We start from the raw sequence: 17,307 nt of genomic DNA on the forward strand, positions 1-17,307 counted from the left end.
CACAGAACTCAGGAAAACACCTAATTTACATTTCCTGGTTTATTACAAAGGACATAGATGAAGAGGTACATACAGAGAGGTACAGAAGGGTCCTGAGCATAGGAACTCTATCTTCCATGGAGCTGGGGTGCTCCAACTGTGGATGTGTTTATCACCTGGAAGTTCAAACTCCAGCTGGCTTTTCCTCCTACCTTCCCAAAGTTCAGTGAGTGGGGCTGAAGTTTCCAACTCTCTAATAACTTAGACTTCCTAGTGGGCAGCCCCATCTTGAAGCTAACTGGGGGACCCACCCTAAGTCACCTCATTAGAATAAACTCGGGAGTGATTGAAAGGGGCTTCTTATGAAAGATAGAAGACAGTCCTGTTACTCAGGAAATTCCAAGTGGTTTAGGATCTTTGTGCCAGGATCTGGGGACAAAACCCCATTCCAACATTGTATGACCCTGTCCTAGTGACTTAGATTCTCCAAGACTCAATTTCATCAGACAAATAAAGCCAACAATCTTAGGATGGTCAAGTATGGCATGTCAAGAAATCTGGCACATGTGAGTCTGAGGATGCACCTGACTCCTCCTCCCCTAGGGATCCCATCTGTGACAGAGACTGCTGGTTCACACCCAACACAACTGGTCATGCTGTCGATGCTATTTCCTGGATGGCAGGCCATGTACCCACCATGGCTGTGACAGCAGAGAAATCTTAGGACAATTTCAGAAGGTTGGTATGTGGTGGCTGTTTTCCCTGCTTTCTGCAGAGTCCTGAGTGACATGCATGTACCAGCAGTGCTGAAAGAGGCAGCCTTACCTGGTGAGGGGTCTCTACCTGCAGCCTGTGGTCCAAGTCTGGAGCCAAATGCTTCACGACACACAAGTGAAGCTATCATCAGTGACTTCAAAGCTACAACCTTAGCAGGAGAGAAGATTGATGCTGGGTATCATACAAAGCTGAAGAGGGCAGTCATGGGGTCATCCTTCCACTCCAGTCTTGTGTTTTAAGATAGCTCCTGTAAAATTTGGGAGATTGGGTGGATATAGCTCAGAAGTCAGCAAGTCAAAATCAGAGTTTCATACTTAAACACCATGTCTAGAAATAACTTTGGCTGGGCTTAATTGCACATAGAACTGACTGAAAACCATCTAAGTTTTTGAGAAGAATTGAATTACCAAAGCTTACTAGCCTAACCTGAAAAAAAATTATTAAAGCAATTTCTGGTCCCCAAATCTGCATCAGCAGGAAGCAGGCAGCAGGCAGCAGGCAGCAAAAGCTGTGCAGCCCAGCCAAATGGACTTGGATGTGGTTGTGGAGCATTAGGAGGGGAAAGCCGGGGGTATGTGGACAAGGAGCTGGGACTTCCTTCTAGACAGCAGACCAAGGGTTTCCAAGAGGGATAATACCCATAAGGCAGAGGGTCTTTGTAATTCTTCGCAGTAGGGTTTGATAACAGCCAGAGAATAGGCTATTGTTGGTTTCTTGTGTCTTTTCCTAATGTGTTTATTTATTTGTTCCACCACTGCCTACCAGGTATGTGAGACAGATTACTTGTTCTTTAGTAATCTGGGTAATAAAGTAGTTGAGTGACAAAGTCACACTTGGACTTAAAGGAGAGGCCTGCACATTACCCGGAGATTGTGACTTGAGCTAGTTGTACCTACTGGGTAACTTTTGCTCTCTTTTGCATTAGGGTTGAGTGTGCTAAGTGTGGGGAAAGGTTACACTTTGATATTTTAGTGGCAAAAGGGAGGACTATGTCAGAAACTATTTATCCCCCTATTTATCTTCTCCATTCCCCCCTCACCCTATAGTAATAGAGCTTACCTTCTTAAAGACTATGTCTTCCAGCTTCCCTTGCAGCTAGGTGTAGCCAGATAACCAAATTCTGGCAAATGGAATTGAAACCAATGCATTGTGTGTCAGTTTATAGAACCCCTTAAGAGTCAGCTCTTTCAAACCTCTTGAACTTTCTTTCTCCTCTTTCCTTCTTTCTGCTTCCTGGGATATGGATGTGATGGCTAGAGCTGGAGCTACCATCTTGACTAGGAGATAACTGTGCATATAGAAGCCACATATGATGAAACAACAAGATAGAAGCAGCCAGTGTCCTTGGAATGGGGCCTGAGAGTCTGCCATTCTAATAAGTTCCCAAATTCCGATGCTGCTGGTCCAAGGATCCCACTTAGGGTAGGATCTGCTTCACACCCAATGGAAGTGATTCCTGTTGCATGGAAACTTAGAGGAAGAGTTAGTACGAGAAGGAGAGGAGGCAGCCCCTACAGCATTTCTTCTCAACCTGACTGCACATCAATACCTGGGGAGCTTCAGAGTATGCTGATCTGACTCTGGATGTGGCCCGCGAATTGGGAAGATTAAAAGCTTCCCTGATGATCCTAAGGGACAGCCCAAACTGAGATTCACTGTCCTAGAGGGTTGATTTTCCAGTGGAAGGTGTTATTTATGGGCTGAAGCAGAAACTCCAAGAAGTTTCTGCACTCAGAGCTGAGACTGGTATAAGGTAAGCAAGACATCTGCCTCGGGCATTAAGGTTAAGGGGAGAGGGCACCCAAATACTCCATAATCAAGATTTTAATATATTCTAAAAATAAAAATTAACACAAAACCCACAATGAATAAAACATAAATATTTTCAATAAAGTCAAGATGTGTAACAATACCATGTGGAGCCATATTAGAGCTTTCAGCAAAGGGGAAAGCAGAACTACTGATCCTGAAAGCTACTCTCAGTACCTTTCTGTCTCCCTATAAACTCCTGGGCTAAACAACCCAGCTAGGGAACACCAGAGGTGGTGCTGCTTCCTTACCTTTGTAAGGCCCCTTCCAGCTCCCAACTGCTGATACTAGGACTAGTGATAGGCAGGTCCACCTTTGCCCTCAGATGGTTCTGAGTTGGGTCATAGTAGTCCTTTAAATAAATTAATCAAAACCATACGAATAAGAGCAGCAGACATCTATTAAGTTCAAAGAGCTTTCAAATACTAATTCTTTTAATTCTCACATAGTTCTTAAGAAGTAGGTGCTATTATTTCCTTTTATAGGTGAGGAAACTGAGGCAGAGGGGTTTCATAAGCCCAAACTACATAGTAAGTAGGAAGCTGAGTTGGGAATCAAACCCAGTCAGTCTGGTTCCAAAGGCCATGCTCATAACCACTTAGTTAAAAAAAAAAAGTGCTCCTTATTTGAATTTCTAACCCATAGCGTGCCCAGTCACAGTTTCAATATAGCTCAGCAGAGCAATGTAATGAGCATTAAAATTATTCCAAAAACACCAACCAAGCAACCAAAGAATAACATGAGCAGCAGAACGACCAAATTTGAATAACACAAACCCCTGACTTTATTCAATTTGGGGGAAGAAATCAAAGCCACCAAATTAAGTTAAAATTGACAGGGCACAGAAATCTGAGTGCTTTCTTCCTCAAGTTCCTATCCCACCAAGTCACTCCCGTGGCATGGGTAGCAGGACACCAGGGGGACAGGGCGGGTCTCATCGGATGGTGTACTTGTCCCACTTCTTCTCAGGGTTGTAGGGCTCCCAGCGGCTGGCGGGGAAGATGTGCTTGTTCTTCTCATACCAGCTCCTCAGCACCACCTTGCCCGCGTGAGACTCATCCTTCTCCATGGTGGCATCGCTGAGCAGCCGCACATCGTCATGCACGTCGAAGTTGAAGAGCGGCCCGCTCTTGCCCCTAGCCTTGGTGACGATGAAGTCGTAGAAGGTGTGGTAATGAGGCAGGATGAGGTCTTCCTTGATGTACATGAGCTGCTCCACGCCTGCGGAGCGCAGCTCGCGGAAGTCCTGGCGCAGCCCCTGCAGCGCCTTCTTCAGGAACTGCTGCACCGTGCCGCCCTTTTGCATGCGCACCGTGCGCCGGTGGCCCGAGCCGTCCCAGTAGCTGAAGGTGACCTCGATCTCCTCGCTCTTCACCTTCTCGCGCTTGGCTTCCCACTCCTTGCGCAGTTCCTCCCGGAGTCGATTCTCCTCTTCCTCGCGGTCACGGTCCGGCAGGAAGCTCGTGTCCACGTCGGGATCCTTGCCCAGGTTCCTGCTCTTGCTGGCCTTGGTCGTGCCTTCCTGGTCGTCATGGTCATCAAGGGTGAAGGACAGGCAGGAGATCTTGCGCCTGTGCTCGCGCCTGCGCTGGCGCTCCCGCTGCTCCTCCCGCTGCTCCCTCTTGGCCAGCTGCCTCTCGCGCTCCCTCAGCAGGGCCTCCTGCTTGGCCTTCATGTCGTTCAGCGTCACCAGGCCCACCGTACTGGACTTCAGCTCGGCCTCCACGGCGTCGTAATGAGCCGAGAATTTCTTGTCCACCTTTGACTTGAGGATGGTCTCCTCGGCGATGCGCTGCTTCAGCACCGCCATCTGCTCCTTCTGCTTCTCGCGCTTCCTGGTCAGGTGCAGGGCGCGGCCGGCCTCCCGCATGGTGCCCTTGTACTGTGCCATGTCTGCGTGTCCCTTCCAACGCCCTGGGCTCCGCCCGACGGATGAATTCTGCGACAGTGAGGAAAAACGCTGGCGTTAACAAGGACCCCATCCATTCACCAAGTCGTTCACTTTCTTATCCTTCCATTCAAATACTTTGCCATTTTCAAATAAAACCTTTTTGCATGTATAAAAATAACTCTACTGTCACAGGCAGTGATGATTCACTAAATGCTTTGGGTGCCAAACTTGGTAGAAGTACACTGCTTTGTGGCAAAATGTCTTGAATTTTATATTACTAATACAGTGTCAGTTCGTTAATTATAAATGTTCGACCATTTGTTGGTGAAAAGAAAACAAAATTTGGGCAAATTTTTTAAAAAGGGGGACCCCCAACAGCAACGTGTCCGCAGGGGACTTGCCACCATGACAGACACCGCCTGCCACGTGAGGGCTCGGCGCGCCCGAAACGCGTCACCACAGCACCGATTCTTAAAATGTTCTTTTACTTCGATTAATTTAAATTTTAATAGTCACGTGTGACTGGTGGCTCCACGCGGGATGGTGCTGCGCTGGACTGGGGAGCTGCACATGGAAGGGGGTCCACAAGGTGCTTACTTACCGGTCGCAGTGCTCAGGGCCAAACACGCCCGCCTTGCAGGCTCGCACCGGAAATGACCCTCCCGGGCCCCGGGCATCCCCCGCCGGAAGACAGAGTTCCCGAGGAAAACTCGCCCCCTGGCGGGAAGGCGGACCCCAGAGAAGAGCGCACCTATCCTCTCCACTCAAGGGGAGGAGTCAGGCGGAAGCACCTGCTGTACTTTCCTGGGAGGGGGGGAGATATTCAAGTTCTTGTTAATCTGTCATGGGCAGCGCAGGTCTGCATTAGTTGCTGTCCCCGTCTGATCCTTAGGACTCTTTCTTGCAGTGAGTGTATGTTGACTCTGTCTTGTGCCGGATACTAATGTATGCAGAGGCAACGTGGGTACAGCCTCACTGGCTGTGGTAAACGAGGCATGTAAGGGACTCTCTGAAGCAAAGGAGCCTGAGTACAAAACTGCTTTGGGCCAAAGCAGAGTAAGTCCTCTCCTAATTTGGACTCAACTTGAGCCAACCATCTTCCACTAGCACCCGTCCTGACCTGACTTACCCACTGCAGCTCCATCATCTGGTGAACCCTCACCCCATGAACTCCGGGCGACCTCTCATTCAGCTTGTACCCTACCCTCCAGCCCCTTCTAAACTCTTCCACTGCCCCCCCCCGGGGGGGGGAGTGGTTGAAACCTGCCTTGCACCATCTGATCCTAAGCTGCAGCCCATCTGTTCTCTGAGGACACCACTTGCCCCTGCAGCTCTCTCAAGTTTTTCTCTTATGTTTTTCTCTTATGTTCCACATCATCTCAGAGTCTACGGGAGGCGAGTGCTTCTGCTATTTCAAAAACATTTTCTTCAATATCCCGGTTCTTTTGAAGCTCATGCCACCCAGCCATACCACTCACTATCCCTGATGTTGCTACCCTCTCTGGAATTCTCTGTCCTTCTCTCTAATCTTTGAGAACTGTAAGTAATCCTTGAGAACAATTGCCCTCTGATATAGTTTGGATATTTGTCCCTTTCAAATCTCACACTGAAATGTTACCCTAGGATCAGAGGTGGGGCCTAGTGGGAGGTGATTGGGTTACAGGGTGGATTCCTCCTGAATGGTTTGGTGCTGTTCTTGTGGTGATGAGTGAGTTGCCACTGTATTAGTTCGCACAGCAGCTAGTTTTTAAAGAGTCTGGCCCCTGTTCAGCTCTCTCTTGCTTCCATTCTTGTCATGTGAGATACCAGCTCCCTCTCTACCTTCCACTATGACTGTAAGCCTCCTGAGGTCTCACCAGAAGCCCAGCAGATGGTGGTACCTTGTGGAATTATGAGTTAAAATAAACCTCTTTTCTTTATAAATTACCCAGCTGCAGGTATTTCTTTATAGCAGTGAAAGATAGATGAGTACACTCTCCTTTTCCATCTTATATGCGTTGATCTCCCTATGTCTTTGGCCTGACCTACCCAGCACCTTGACCACCTCACTAGAAAAAATATCTTCCCTTGCCCCACCTCAATCATCCACCAACATGGCCACATCCTAGTTCTTTTTGCCACCAGTGGGTACCTCATCTTCAAAAATCTTCTCTATCACCTTCTTTTGTCTCCATTTACTACTCTGATTCTCCGGACTCCGAGGGTCTTCTGATAGCTCAAGACCTCCAAATCCAGAGGCTCTGTCAGAGTCCCATTATCAATACATTCTCATATATGCTTACTCCCTCATTCCCATCAGAAAGTGCACATATTTCTAATGCACCCATATCCCTTTTCTGCTGTCATTTCTGATAAAATAAAAAGTAGTAATAATAAAACCCTAATCCCAGTTAAACCCAGCCCTTGTCTTTTCAACTCCTGAATACTGGTTACTGGCTAGTCTCACTTTGATCATGACCTCACACCTCCAAGGGGTACTCAAAACTACTTAGAAATTGCATCCAACTTCCCCAGTAAGCCTGCTGTCCAGCTCTCCAAGTCTACTGTTTCGTATTTCCTCAAGTCTACTGTTTCATACTTCCTCCTGCTTCTTCTCACCCTTTTGATGCTCTCCCACTTCTCCCTTCACACTGAGGCAGGCTGGTAAACATTTACCTACAAACTACTGGTGATAGTCTTTTCGTATGACAAAACATGACAGACATTTTTCAATACAGAGCCCTCTCCCACCCCAGTTTTATGACACAACAACTGCATTTAGTTTGTTAGATTGCTGCTATAAGCAGTTTCACCCAAGTTCTAAATTCAAATAACTATGGGAAACTTTGAGTTAAAGAAATGTAACAGCTTATTTACTGTGAGCCTTTGATATGCTAATTTCCACTGCAACTCTCCTAGAGGAGGGGAGAGAATTTCTTGTTTAGTAAATGTTTCTCCCCTACAGGATGTCTTTAACATTTGCTGAAACCAGTGTTTCAGGGGACCTAATTTGGAAAAATTGGCTGTGAAGTATATTCCAGCCATTCAACCTCACTCTGCTAGATAGCAGTAATGCCAGAGCACAGCCTTACCAAGGAGCCCTTTATCATCTGCTAATAAACTCATGGCACCTACCTGCCAAGAGGAAAGTATTGGGGTGTGACCACTTACCCAGTTGTCCACACTAGAAAGTGGGGGGATATCCGGGACAGTTCTCCCTCACATGTTATCAATTATGGAAGTCTTCCTTAACTTTCTTTTTCTCCCAGTCCCCATCACTTGCCTGAATCTAGGAAACTGGAACTTTTCTCTGCCTCAGGCCTTCTCATTTTTGCTCCATCAAGTACAGGCATATTCTGTCTTATTATACTTTGCTTTAGTGCCCTTCACAGATATCGTATTTCTTATAAATTAAAAGTTTGTGGCAACCCTGCATGGAGCGAGTCTGTCAACAGACATCATTCATTTTTCCAACAGCATGTGCTCATTTCATGTCTCTATGTCACATTTTGGTAATTCTTGCAATTTTCAGACTTTGTCATTATTACTATATCTGTTATGGTGATCTGTGATCAGTGCTCTTTGATGTTGCTATTGTTACTGTTTTAAGACACCACAAACACACATATAAGATGATAAACTTAATCAATAAATGTATGTGTCCTGACTGCTCCACTAACCAGCCATTCCTTCATCTCTTTCCCTCTCCTTTGGTCTCCTGATTTCCTGAGACATAACAGCATTGAAATTAGTCCAATTAATAATTCTATGATGGCCTCTAAGTGTTTAAGTGAAAAGAAGAGACACAGGACAATCACTTTAAATTAAAAGTTAGAAATGATTACACTTAGGGAGGAGGATACATTGAATGCCAAGACAGGCTGAAAGTTAAGCCTCTTGCACCAAACAGCTAGGTTGTGAATGCAAAGGAAAAGTTCTTGAAGGAAGTTAAAATTGTTACTTTTGTGAAAGCATGAATGAAATGAAGGCAAAGCAGCCTTAATGTCGATAGGGAGAAAAGTTTTAGTGGTTTAAATAGAAAGTCAAACCAGCTACAACATTCCCTTAAGTCAGGGGTTCCCAGCCGCTGGGCCGCAGATCAGTATTGGTCCATGGCCTGTTAGGAACTGGACCGTACAGCTAGAGGTGAACAGCCAGCAAGCAGAGCTCTGCCTTCTACCAGCAGTGGCGTTAGATTCTCATAGAAGCACGAACCCTATTGTAAACTGTGCATGTGAGGGATCTAGGTTGCACGTTCTTTATGAGACTCTAATGTCTGATGACTCCCCCCCACCGCCCCGTCTTGTCTTCCACTAAACGGGTCCCTGATGTCAAAAAGATTGGGGACTGCTATCTTAAGCCAAAGCCTAATCCAGAGCAAAATTCTCACTTTTTTCAGTTCTTTGATGGCTGAGAGGTGAGGAAGCCACAAAAAAGAAAGTTTCAAGCTAGTAAAGGTTGAATCATGAGGTTTAAGGAAAGGCATCGTCTCCATGGCATAAAAGCACAAGGTTAAACAACAAGTGCTGAAGTAGAAGCTGTAGCAAGTATCCAGAAGATCTAGCTAAGATCATTGATGAAGGTGGCTACACTAAACAACAGATTTTCAATGTAGGCAAAGCAGTCTTCTGTTAAAGATGATGCCATCCAGGACTTTTATAGCTAGAGAAGAGAAGTCAATGGCTGGCTTCAAAGCTTCAAAGGACTGGTTGACTCTCTTTTAGGGGTTAATGTAGGTGTCATTAAACTGAAGTCAGTGTAGTGTTCATTTACCATTCCCAAAATCCTAGGACTTTTTAAGAATTTTGCTAAATCAACTCTACCTGTGCTTAGTAAATGGAACAGCAAAGCTTGGATGACAGCACTGCTGTTTACAGCATGGTTTACTGAGTGTTTTATGCCTACTGTTGAGAGATCTACTGCTCAGGAAAAGAAATTCCTTTAAAAATATTTCTGCTCATTGACAGTGTTACCCAAGAGTTCTGATAGAGATGTCCAAGGAGATAAATGCTTTCCTGCCTGTGAACACTATATGCATTCTGCATGAATTAAGGAGTAATTTTGACATTTAAGCCTTATTATTTAAGAAATACATTTTGTAATGCTATAACTGTCATAGATAGTGATGGATCTTGGCAACGTAAATTGATAATCTTCTGGAAATAAGTTAACATTCTAAATGCCATGATGAACGTTTGTGATTCATGGGAGGAGGTCAAAATGTCAACATAGGATTCCAATTATCATGGATGACTTTGAGGGGTTCAAGATTCCACTGGGGAAAGTAACTGGATATGTGATGAAAATAGCATGAGAACTAGAATTAGAAATGGAGCCTGAAGATGTGACTGAATTGCTGTCATCTCATGATAAAACTTGAATGAATGAGAAGTTGCTTCTTTTGGATGAGCACAGAAAGTAGTTTCTTGATATGAAAACTACTGCTGGTGAAGATGCTGTGAACATTGTTGAAATTGTAACAAAGGATTTAGATTATTACATACACTTAGTTGACAAAGCAGCAGCAAAGTTTAAGAGGACTGACTCCATATTTGAAAGAAGTTCTGCCTTAGGTAAAATGCCAACACATAACTTTGCATATTATAGAGAAGTCTCTAAAGAGGAAATGTCAGTAGAGGTGACATACTTCATTTCTGTCTTATTTTAAGAACTGTAAATGAATTGGAATAATCAAAATTGTTAAAAATGACTATATTACGCAACTACCCATATTACTAAACTACTTATGCTGTTTTTCACAGAATTAGAAAAAAAATCCTAAAATTTATATGAAACCACAAAAGAGTCTGAAAGGCCAAAACAATCCTAAAAAAAAGAACAAAGTTAGAGGCATTTCATACATGACTTCAAATTATACTACACAGTTATAGTGACCAAAACAGCATGGTATTGGTACAAAAGCAGACACATGGACAAATGGAACAGAATAAAGAATCCAGAAATTAACCCTCATACCTACAAGTAGCTGAACTTTGACAAAGCAGACAAAAACATATACTGGGAAAAGGACACCTTGCTCAACAGTTGGTGCTGGGAAATTTGGATAGCTACATGCAGAAAAATGAATCTTGATTCCTTTCTCTCACCATATGCAGAAATTAACCCAAGATGAACTAAAGACTTAAATTTCAGACCTGAAACCATAAAAATCTTAGAAGAAAACTTAGGAAAAAACTCTTCTGGACTTTGGACTAGTCAAAAAATTTATGACTAAGACTGCAAAAGCAAATTCAACAAAAACAAAAGTAAACAAGTGGGACTTAATTAAACTAAAAAGTGGGACTTAATTAAACTAAAAAGTACAGCAAAAGAAATAATCAACAGAGTAAATAGGCAACTTACAGAATGAGAGAAGATATTCGCAAAGGACTAATATCCAGAATCTACAAAGAGCTCAAACAAATCAGCAAGGAAAAAAAGCAAATAACTCCATTAAAAAGTGGGCAAGCCGGGCTCGGTGGCAGCCTGTAATCCCACACCTTGGGAGGCTGAGGTGAGTGGATTGCCTGAGCCCGCGGGATTGAGACCCGCCTGGGCAACTTGGTGAGACCTCATCTCTACAATGAATAAAAAAATTAGCCAGGTGTGGTAGTGTGCGCCTGTAGTTCCAGCTACTTGGAAGGCTAAGGCGGAAGGATCGCTGGAGCCCAGCAGGTCGAGGCTGCGGTGGCTGGGAGCGGCCACTGTACTCCAGTCTGGGTGGCAGAGTGAGACTCCAACTCAAAATAAATAAATAAATAGAAAGTGGGCAAATGATATGAACAGACATCTCTCAAAATCAGATATGCAAATGACCAAAAAAATTTGAAAAAATGTTCTACATCACTAACCAGAGAAATGCAAATTAAAACCGCAATGAGATATCTCCTTACATTCATCAGAAAGGTCACTAAAAAAATCAACAGATGTTGGCACAGATGTGTTGAAAAGGGAGCACTTATACACTGTTGGTAAGAGTGTTAATTAGTAAAAGTGGAAATTGGCATGGAGATTTCTCAAAGAACTAAAGGTAGATCTACCATTCAACCCAGCAGTCTCATTACTTGGTATCTATCCAAAGGAATAGAGGTTGTTATATATGAAAAAGACACTTATACTTGTATGTTTATCACAGCACAATTCACAATAGCAAAGATGTGGAATCAACCTAAATGCCCATCAATTGATAAATGAATAATGAAAATATGGTGTATATATATATGTATATATATATATACATATATATACACACACACACATATATATGTATTCACTAGGAATACTATTCAACCATAAAAAGAATGAAATAATGTCTTTTGCAGCAACTTGAATGGAATTGGAGCTCATCCTACATGAAGTAACACAGGAACAGAAAACCAAATACCGCATGTCTGCACTTATAAGTGGGAGCTAAACTAAGGATCTGCAAAGACATACAGAATGGTATAACCGATGTTGCGAAACTCAGAGGGAGAGGACAGAAAGGAAACAAGGGATAAAAAAATCACCTATCGATTACAATGTGCATTAGGTTCACCACCCTAATCAGGCAACAGCCATCAACAGCAAGGCAAGATCTCCCACCAGGGAAAAGAGTATGAATCACTGAAGTTCAGATGATTGTTAACAATTTTTAGCAATGAAGTATTTTTAAATTAAGGTATGTACATTATCCTGTTAAACGTAACTATTACACACTTAATATAGTGTAGTGTAACTTTCAAGTGTACTGGGAAACCAAAAAATTAGTGTGTCCTGCTTTATGGTAATAGTCACTTTATTTTGGTAGTTTGAAATCAAATCCACAATATCCCAGAGGCATGCATGTATTCTCATTCTTTTTTTTTTTGAGTTGGAGTCTCACTCTGTCGCCCAGACTGGAGTGCAGTGGCCGCTCCTGGCCACCGCAGCCTCGACCTGCTGGGCTCCGGCGATCCTTCCGCCTCAGCCTTCCAAGTAGCCAGAATTACAGGCATGCACTACCACGCCCGGCTGATTTTTTGATTTATTGTAGAGATGAGGTCTCACCAAGTTGCCCAGGCGGGTCTCAATCCCGCGGGCTCAGGCAATCCACTCACCTCAGCCTCTCAAAGGCACGGGATTACAGGCTGAGCCACTGAGCCCCGCTTATTCTCATTCTTATCTATCTTTTATATGCTATCTCCAGAGATCCTCACAAAATCTCAATCTGATAATGTCATTCTCTTACTTGAAAATCTCCCATTTCCTTTGCAAGGATCAAATCAGAATCTCTTTGTTGGGTCCTCCAAGGCTTCTAATACGTGAATGCATCTACTCATTTCCCAACATTATACTCTTTGCAGCACCTACCCTGAACTTTCTCTGCTGCTGAATAGAACATGCCTTTTCATAGTTGTGAACCTTGTATATACTCTTCCTGGAGAGTTCTGCCCTCTACTGTGCTAGCCCTCAAGATCAGCTAAAATGTCATGTACTACAGGAAGCCTTCAGCACCCACTAACACCACCATCATCAACAAACACAACAGAAAAAGTTACTAATACGCTCCTTTCTCTGAGCTTCCTATATTATTACATTTAATACACAACATAAATCAGGTTGCCTGGCTACATCCTTTTTCAAAGGAGTTCATCCAACCAGCCATACTTTAATCCAATTAGACTATAGTTTGGTCATATCTATCATAATTACCCTTTTCCCAATAAAATCAGAACTTGAATGTTAATATAGTTCCTAAACCTTATCATTTATCATTCCTTCTCCCATCATTCATTATCCATGCCTGAACTCAATCACAGCCTCCAAACACCACAGCCAACCCCCTGAATTAAGGTGTTTAGGCTGAAACTCTTGGAAAAGTTTAACAAGAAAAATAGCAGAACTCTTATTCTAAGAGTCTGAAATCCTGATCTTTAGAATTTCCCCTAAAATCCAAGATGTTAACTTCCTCTTGTGGCCTTAATTCTCAATGAAAAGTACCCCACCAAACTAAAAGCTATTGCTTTAACTCTTACATTTTATCAAAAAAATGCGGTTGAGGACCTGAGTTCACACGAATGATTAGACATCAAGAAAGAAGAATAAATGGAATCGAAATGGATAATTGTGGTAGTTATTCTTGCCTGATTCAGACATTATGTTTTGTCTTTTAAATAGCTTTTATCATAAAGGAGGAAATAGGCATATTACAGAAAAGTTTGAAAAGAAAGGTAAATAAATAGAAAGTTCACTCAACATTAGACACAGAAGTAACATAACCATTAGTATTTGCAAGTTTCCTTCTAATATTTTATGTGCACACATATCTGTATACATTTAACAATTTTAATCAACCTTTGCATGTCATTTGATGATTTTTTCCATTAAAGTATTCTACTTGCTTTTACATAATCATCGTAGTCATTGATTTAAATATATGTGGTATATTCTATTGTAAAAGAAACATTATCAATGCCAAGACAACAGAGGAGAGGGAGCAGCAGTCTACCTCAGTGACTCAGAAATGCTGATTCAATACACAAACTTGAATTTAGAGAAAAAGTAATACCTTCCAGGCTTAGTTACAAAGTAAAACAAATATGCAAACAGCAGCAATTAAAAAAAAATTCCTCAAAACTTAAACTATTTTAACAGGAAAAAAAGGGACTCAGTTTCAGTGCAAGCAATAATAACCTCCAAAGAACACCTTTTGATGTGATTCAGACTACCTTCTACCAGTCTGAATTCTGTCTTAAAATGATTACCCTACCAGTGGCAGATATACTGTCCTCTTCCAGAGTCAGTCCCGACATGAAACAGCTGATGGTGGACCCATATTGAATGTAGGATGTGCCCTGATAATGTCCCCCACTCTACCATCTCTCCAACACCACCACAACATCCTGAAACAGTTGTCACAGCAAATCTATAGGATCTCTTATCAAACAGGTACCAAAAAACAAAAAGTGAATGACCTCTAGAGAATTCTGTTACCAGACCAGAAGTCCTTCAAAGGATATTTGAAGATTATATTATTGCATGTTTTCTAATGGAAGACATTTAAATTGTCTTCCAACATATGCTTAGTGGAAAGACAATATTTTGGCATGCAACAAGGTGGGGAAAGGACCCTCACATGTTCAGAGTCAGGGAAGTGCAAAATATACTAAGAGGGAAAAGTTTGGACAAACAGCTTGTGACTTCTATATGTGTTCTCTGGGGGAAAATATCCAGACCAAGCAAGGGAGAAATGAAACCTAAGAAATGTCACAATTTCAAAATAGATTCTGTACCATAAATGTCTCTGAGTTTTGTGAGACCTATTTTTTTTCTTTAATTTTAATAAAAGTAATACATATTTGATAAAAATGGTTTTAAAGACTGGAACATGCTTTAATACTTTTGGTTTAAAAGTAAAGGTAGTACTAAAAAGATATTTTAGTACTAGCTTTACAAAACAAAATCAAGGAGTTCCCAGTTTATTGCTCTCTTCCCTAGAGGGCACCGCCTTCATTTCTTTCAGTTGTTTCTTCTGGTATTTATCTTCTTATTTGTCAATAATTTTTAAAAAAAATTTTTAAAAGAATTATTTTATTATTTTGTGACTAATCAATTTTAGACTTTATCTATTGCCTTTTTATTGTGGTGGATAAAGATTTAATTTTTTCTTATGATAGAATAAAATGTCTAGTCAAGTCATGTGAAGAAGAGGGTATTATGGAGGTTGTCAATATATAAGCCAGATAAGAAAAATGCAAGAAATTAAATTACACACCAATCTTAATTATAAATATAATGGCCTAAAGTCTAAAGAAGATATTTGCAGATGGAATTCAGCAGTTTATGAATATATACCTATAAACTGTCGAAGTAGTTCTTCCTCAAAGATAGCTCAACATTAGAATCTCTATGTGTGTAATTTACCACACTAGTAACATGTCAATTCCTGCAGATAAAATTCACTGAAATAGCTAATTAGACCTAGAAGGGAACCTCCTTTCCTTGATGAAAGATATTTTTGAGAAACCTATGACAAATGTCATATTTAATATGTATACGCTTATGTCCTTTATGGGCATCTTTGCGTGTACTGGGATAACCACAGTTTGGTGGAGATAAACAAAGTCCCAAGAATATTTGCAAGAAGTCTAGATGCTGAGAGAAACTCTGATGCCTTTCAAAAGGTGGCACATCTTTTGTTTTGAGAGGACAAAGCATCATCTGAAACAGCTTCTAAAAGTGTTGCCAGGGAAATGAGGGATGTGACAGAAAACAGGGCCAGGGAAGGGGATAAGGAGCAGGTGCCCATATAGAAGAAAGGTTGAGAAAAAGAAAAGGAAAGAAAACCAAAGGCTGAAAAAAAGCTTGTCTCCTAAACAGATCAGGAGTGTTTCCCTCTCACTGTCCACTCAAAGAAAGCAGAAGAAAATGTCATTTTTTGTAGAAAAATGTAGGGAAAAAACATAATATGACACTGGCCACTTTTTCCAAGAACTGCCCCTCACCCTTTTTTTTGAAAGTGCAGTGGGTGTGGCTTTTTATGTTACAGTTCAGAAGTCTGCTCTGAGTCGCTGATCATGGAGGCGATTTAAAAAATGCACATTGAAGCCAACTCTGGCACTCTCCATCAGTTCAAGTCTGGCACTCTGGCAGTCTCCCAACCCTCCCTCTTGTTTTTGATATTTTCACAATGGAGATTATTGGTATCTAAACACCCTCATGCTCTTCTTTGCCAAACTGTGAGAATAAATGTTTCAGGTCCTGAGAAGGGGACAAGCTTGGATCAGTGAATTGCCTTGAAACTTTTTCTCACAGCTTGGAGTAATTCTGAGTGAAGAACACCTCCATCAGAGCCATTGCTACCATTTTGCCGAACCTTTGTCTGGGCTTAGTGGTAGCCACAGTTCACACTGTCCACAGCCAACACTAGCACCTGGTAGCACATGGTGAGTGTCACACAGTTCAGTATGCATAGGGACTACTAGATTTGCAGCAGGAAAGCCTAGTCCTGAGCTGTTGTTTCCTAGGATGGCCTGTAGGATTCATGGATAGTGAGACTGAGAGAGATTACCCCGAGATATTAACGTCTTGGTGCTTGAAGTGGATAAACAACAGTTGTCCAATAAATTCAGAAGATAGAATTCTGAGATAGGAAAGTGCTTGAGAAAATATCTGAACCCAGTGTTGACTTTGGTTGAACAAGTGAAGGACCAAACAGTCTTGGAGAACACTGAAGGTAAAGCAAAGCAGAAACATGCTGGCTATTACTCTCTTATTAAACCAAGAAATCTCATTTATGGGTTAATATAGTCATCAGATCATTTACGGTGTCTCTGACAACAACATAATGATCAACAGAGACAATGTACTGTTTGACTCTATGTGAGTTTGTTCCTGACCTTTCAGTTCTTCTGCAGAGAACTCACTTCTGTCAGCCAGAATGCTTGGATATCTACCCCTGATTGCCTACCCAGGGAACCACTATCCTGGAGCACCCTGGAGTTTTGACTAAAACTCACTCATACCCTAAGCTTCATGGAAAACCAGACCGGTGATGAAATAGCTAGTGAAATACGTAAAGTAATTGCAATAGCTTGCTTGACATAAGTAACTCCATTTTGTTAAAGTCCTCCATCTTAGTTGTCTGTCTGACCTAAAAATGACCCCCCCGGTGTGTTATTGCTGTAATGTTCCCATGATCACAGACCCACAGCCTTGTTCCCCTGAAATGTTCATGCTGACTGTTCTTGCTGACCATTTGAAAACTCCCTAACCAAAAGTTGTGTGTAATTGTATGTCTTGTTAACTGAAATCCAAAAAATTGTTCCTTTTGTTTTTAGTTCCTTGTACCCTCACCCGCTGCTATGTAGCACACTTATGAATTTTGCCTTTATAAGCTTCTTGCTGATTCC

At 42.1% G+C, this 17,307-nt stretch overlaps 1 protein-coding gene across 1 annotated transcript; it reads right to left on the reverse strand.

Annotated features, from left to right (window-relative positions):
* Positions 1–3,491: 3,491 nt before the first annotated feature.
* On the reverse strand, positions 3,492–4,486 carry LOC103258416 (protein FAM50B). Its single transcript, XM_008056083.2, has one exon. The coding sequence runs from the start codon at positions 4,454–4,456 to the stop codon at positions 3,500–3,502; it is 957 nt and encodes a 318-aa protein (XP_008054274.1). The 5' UTR covers positions 4,457–4,486; the 3' UTR covers positions 3,492–3,499.
* Positions 4,487–17,307: the final 12,821 nt, after the last annotated feature.

This window comes from Carlito syrichta, unplaced genomic scaffold (assembly GCF_000164805.1).
Source record: "Carlito syrichta isolate Samal-C Ts95f unplaced genomic scaffold, Tarsius_syrichta-2.0.1 Scaffold302101, whole genome shotgun sequence".
NCBI classification, from domain to species: domain Eukaryota; kingdom Metazoa; phylum Chordata; class Mammalia; order Primates; family Tarsiidae; genus Carlito; species Carlito syrichta.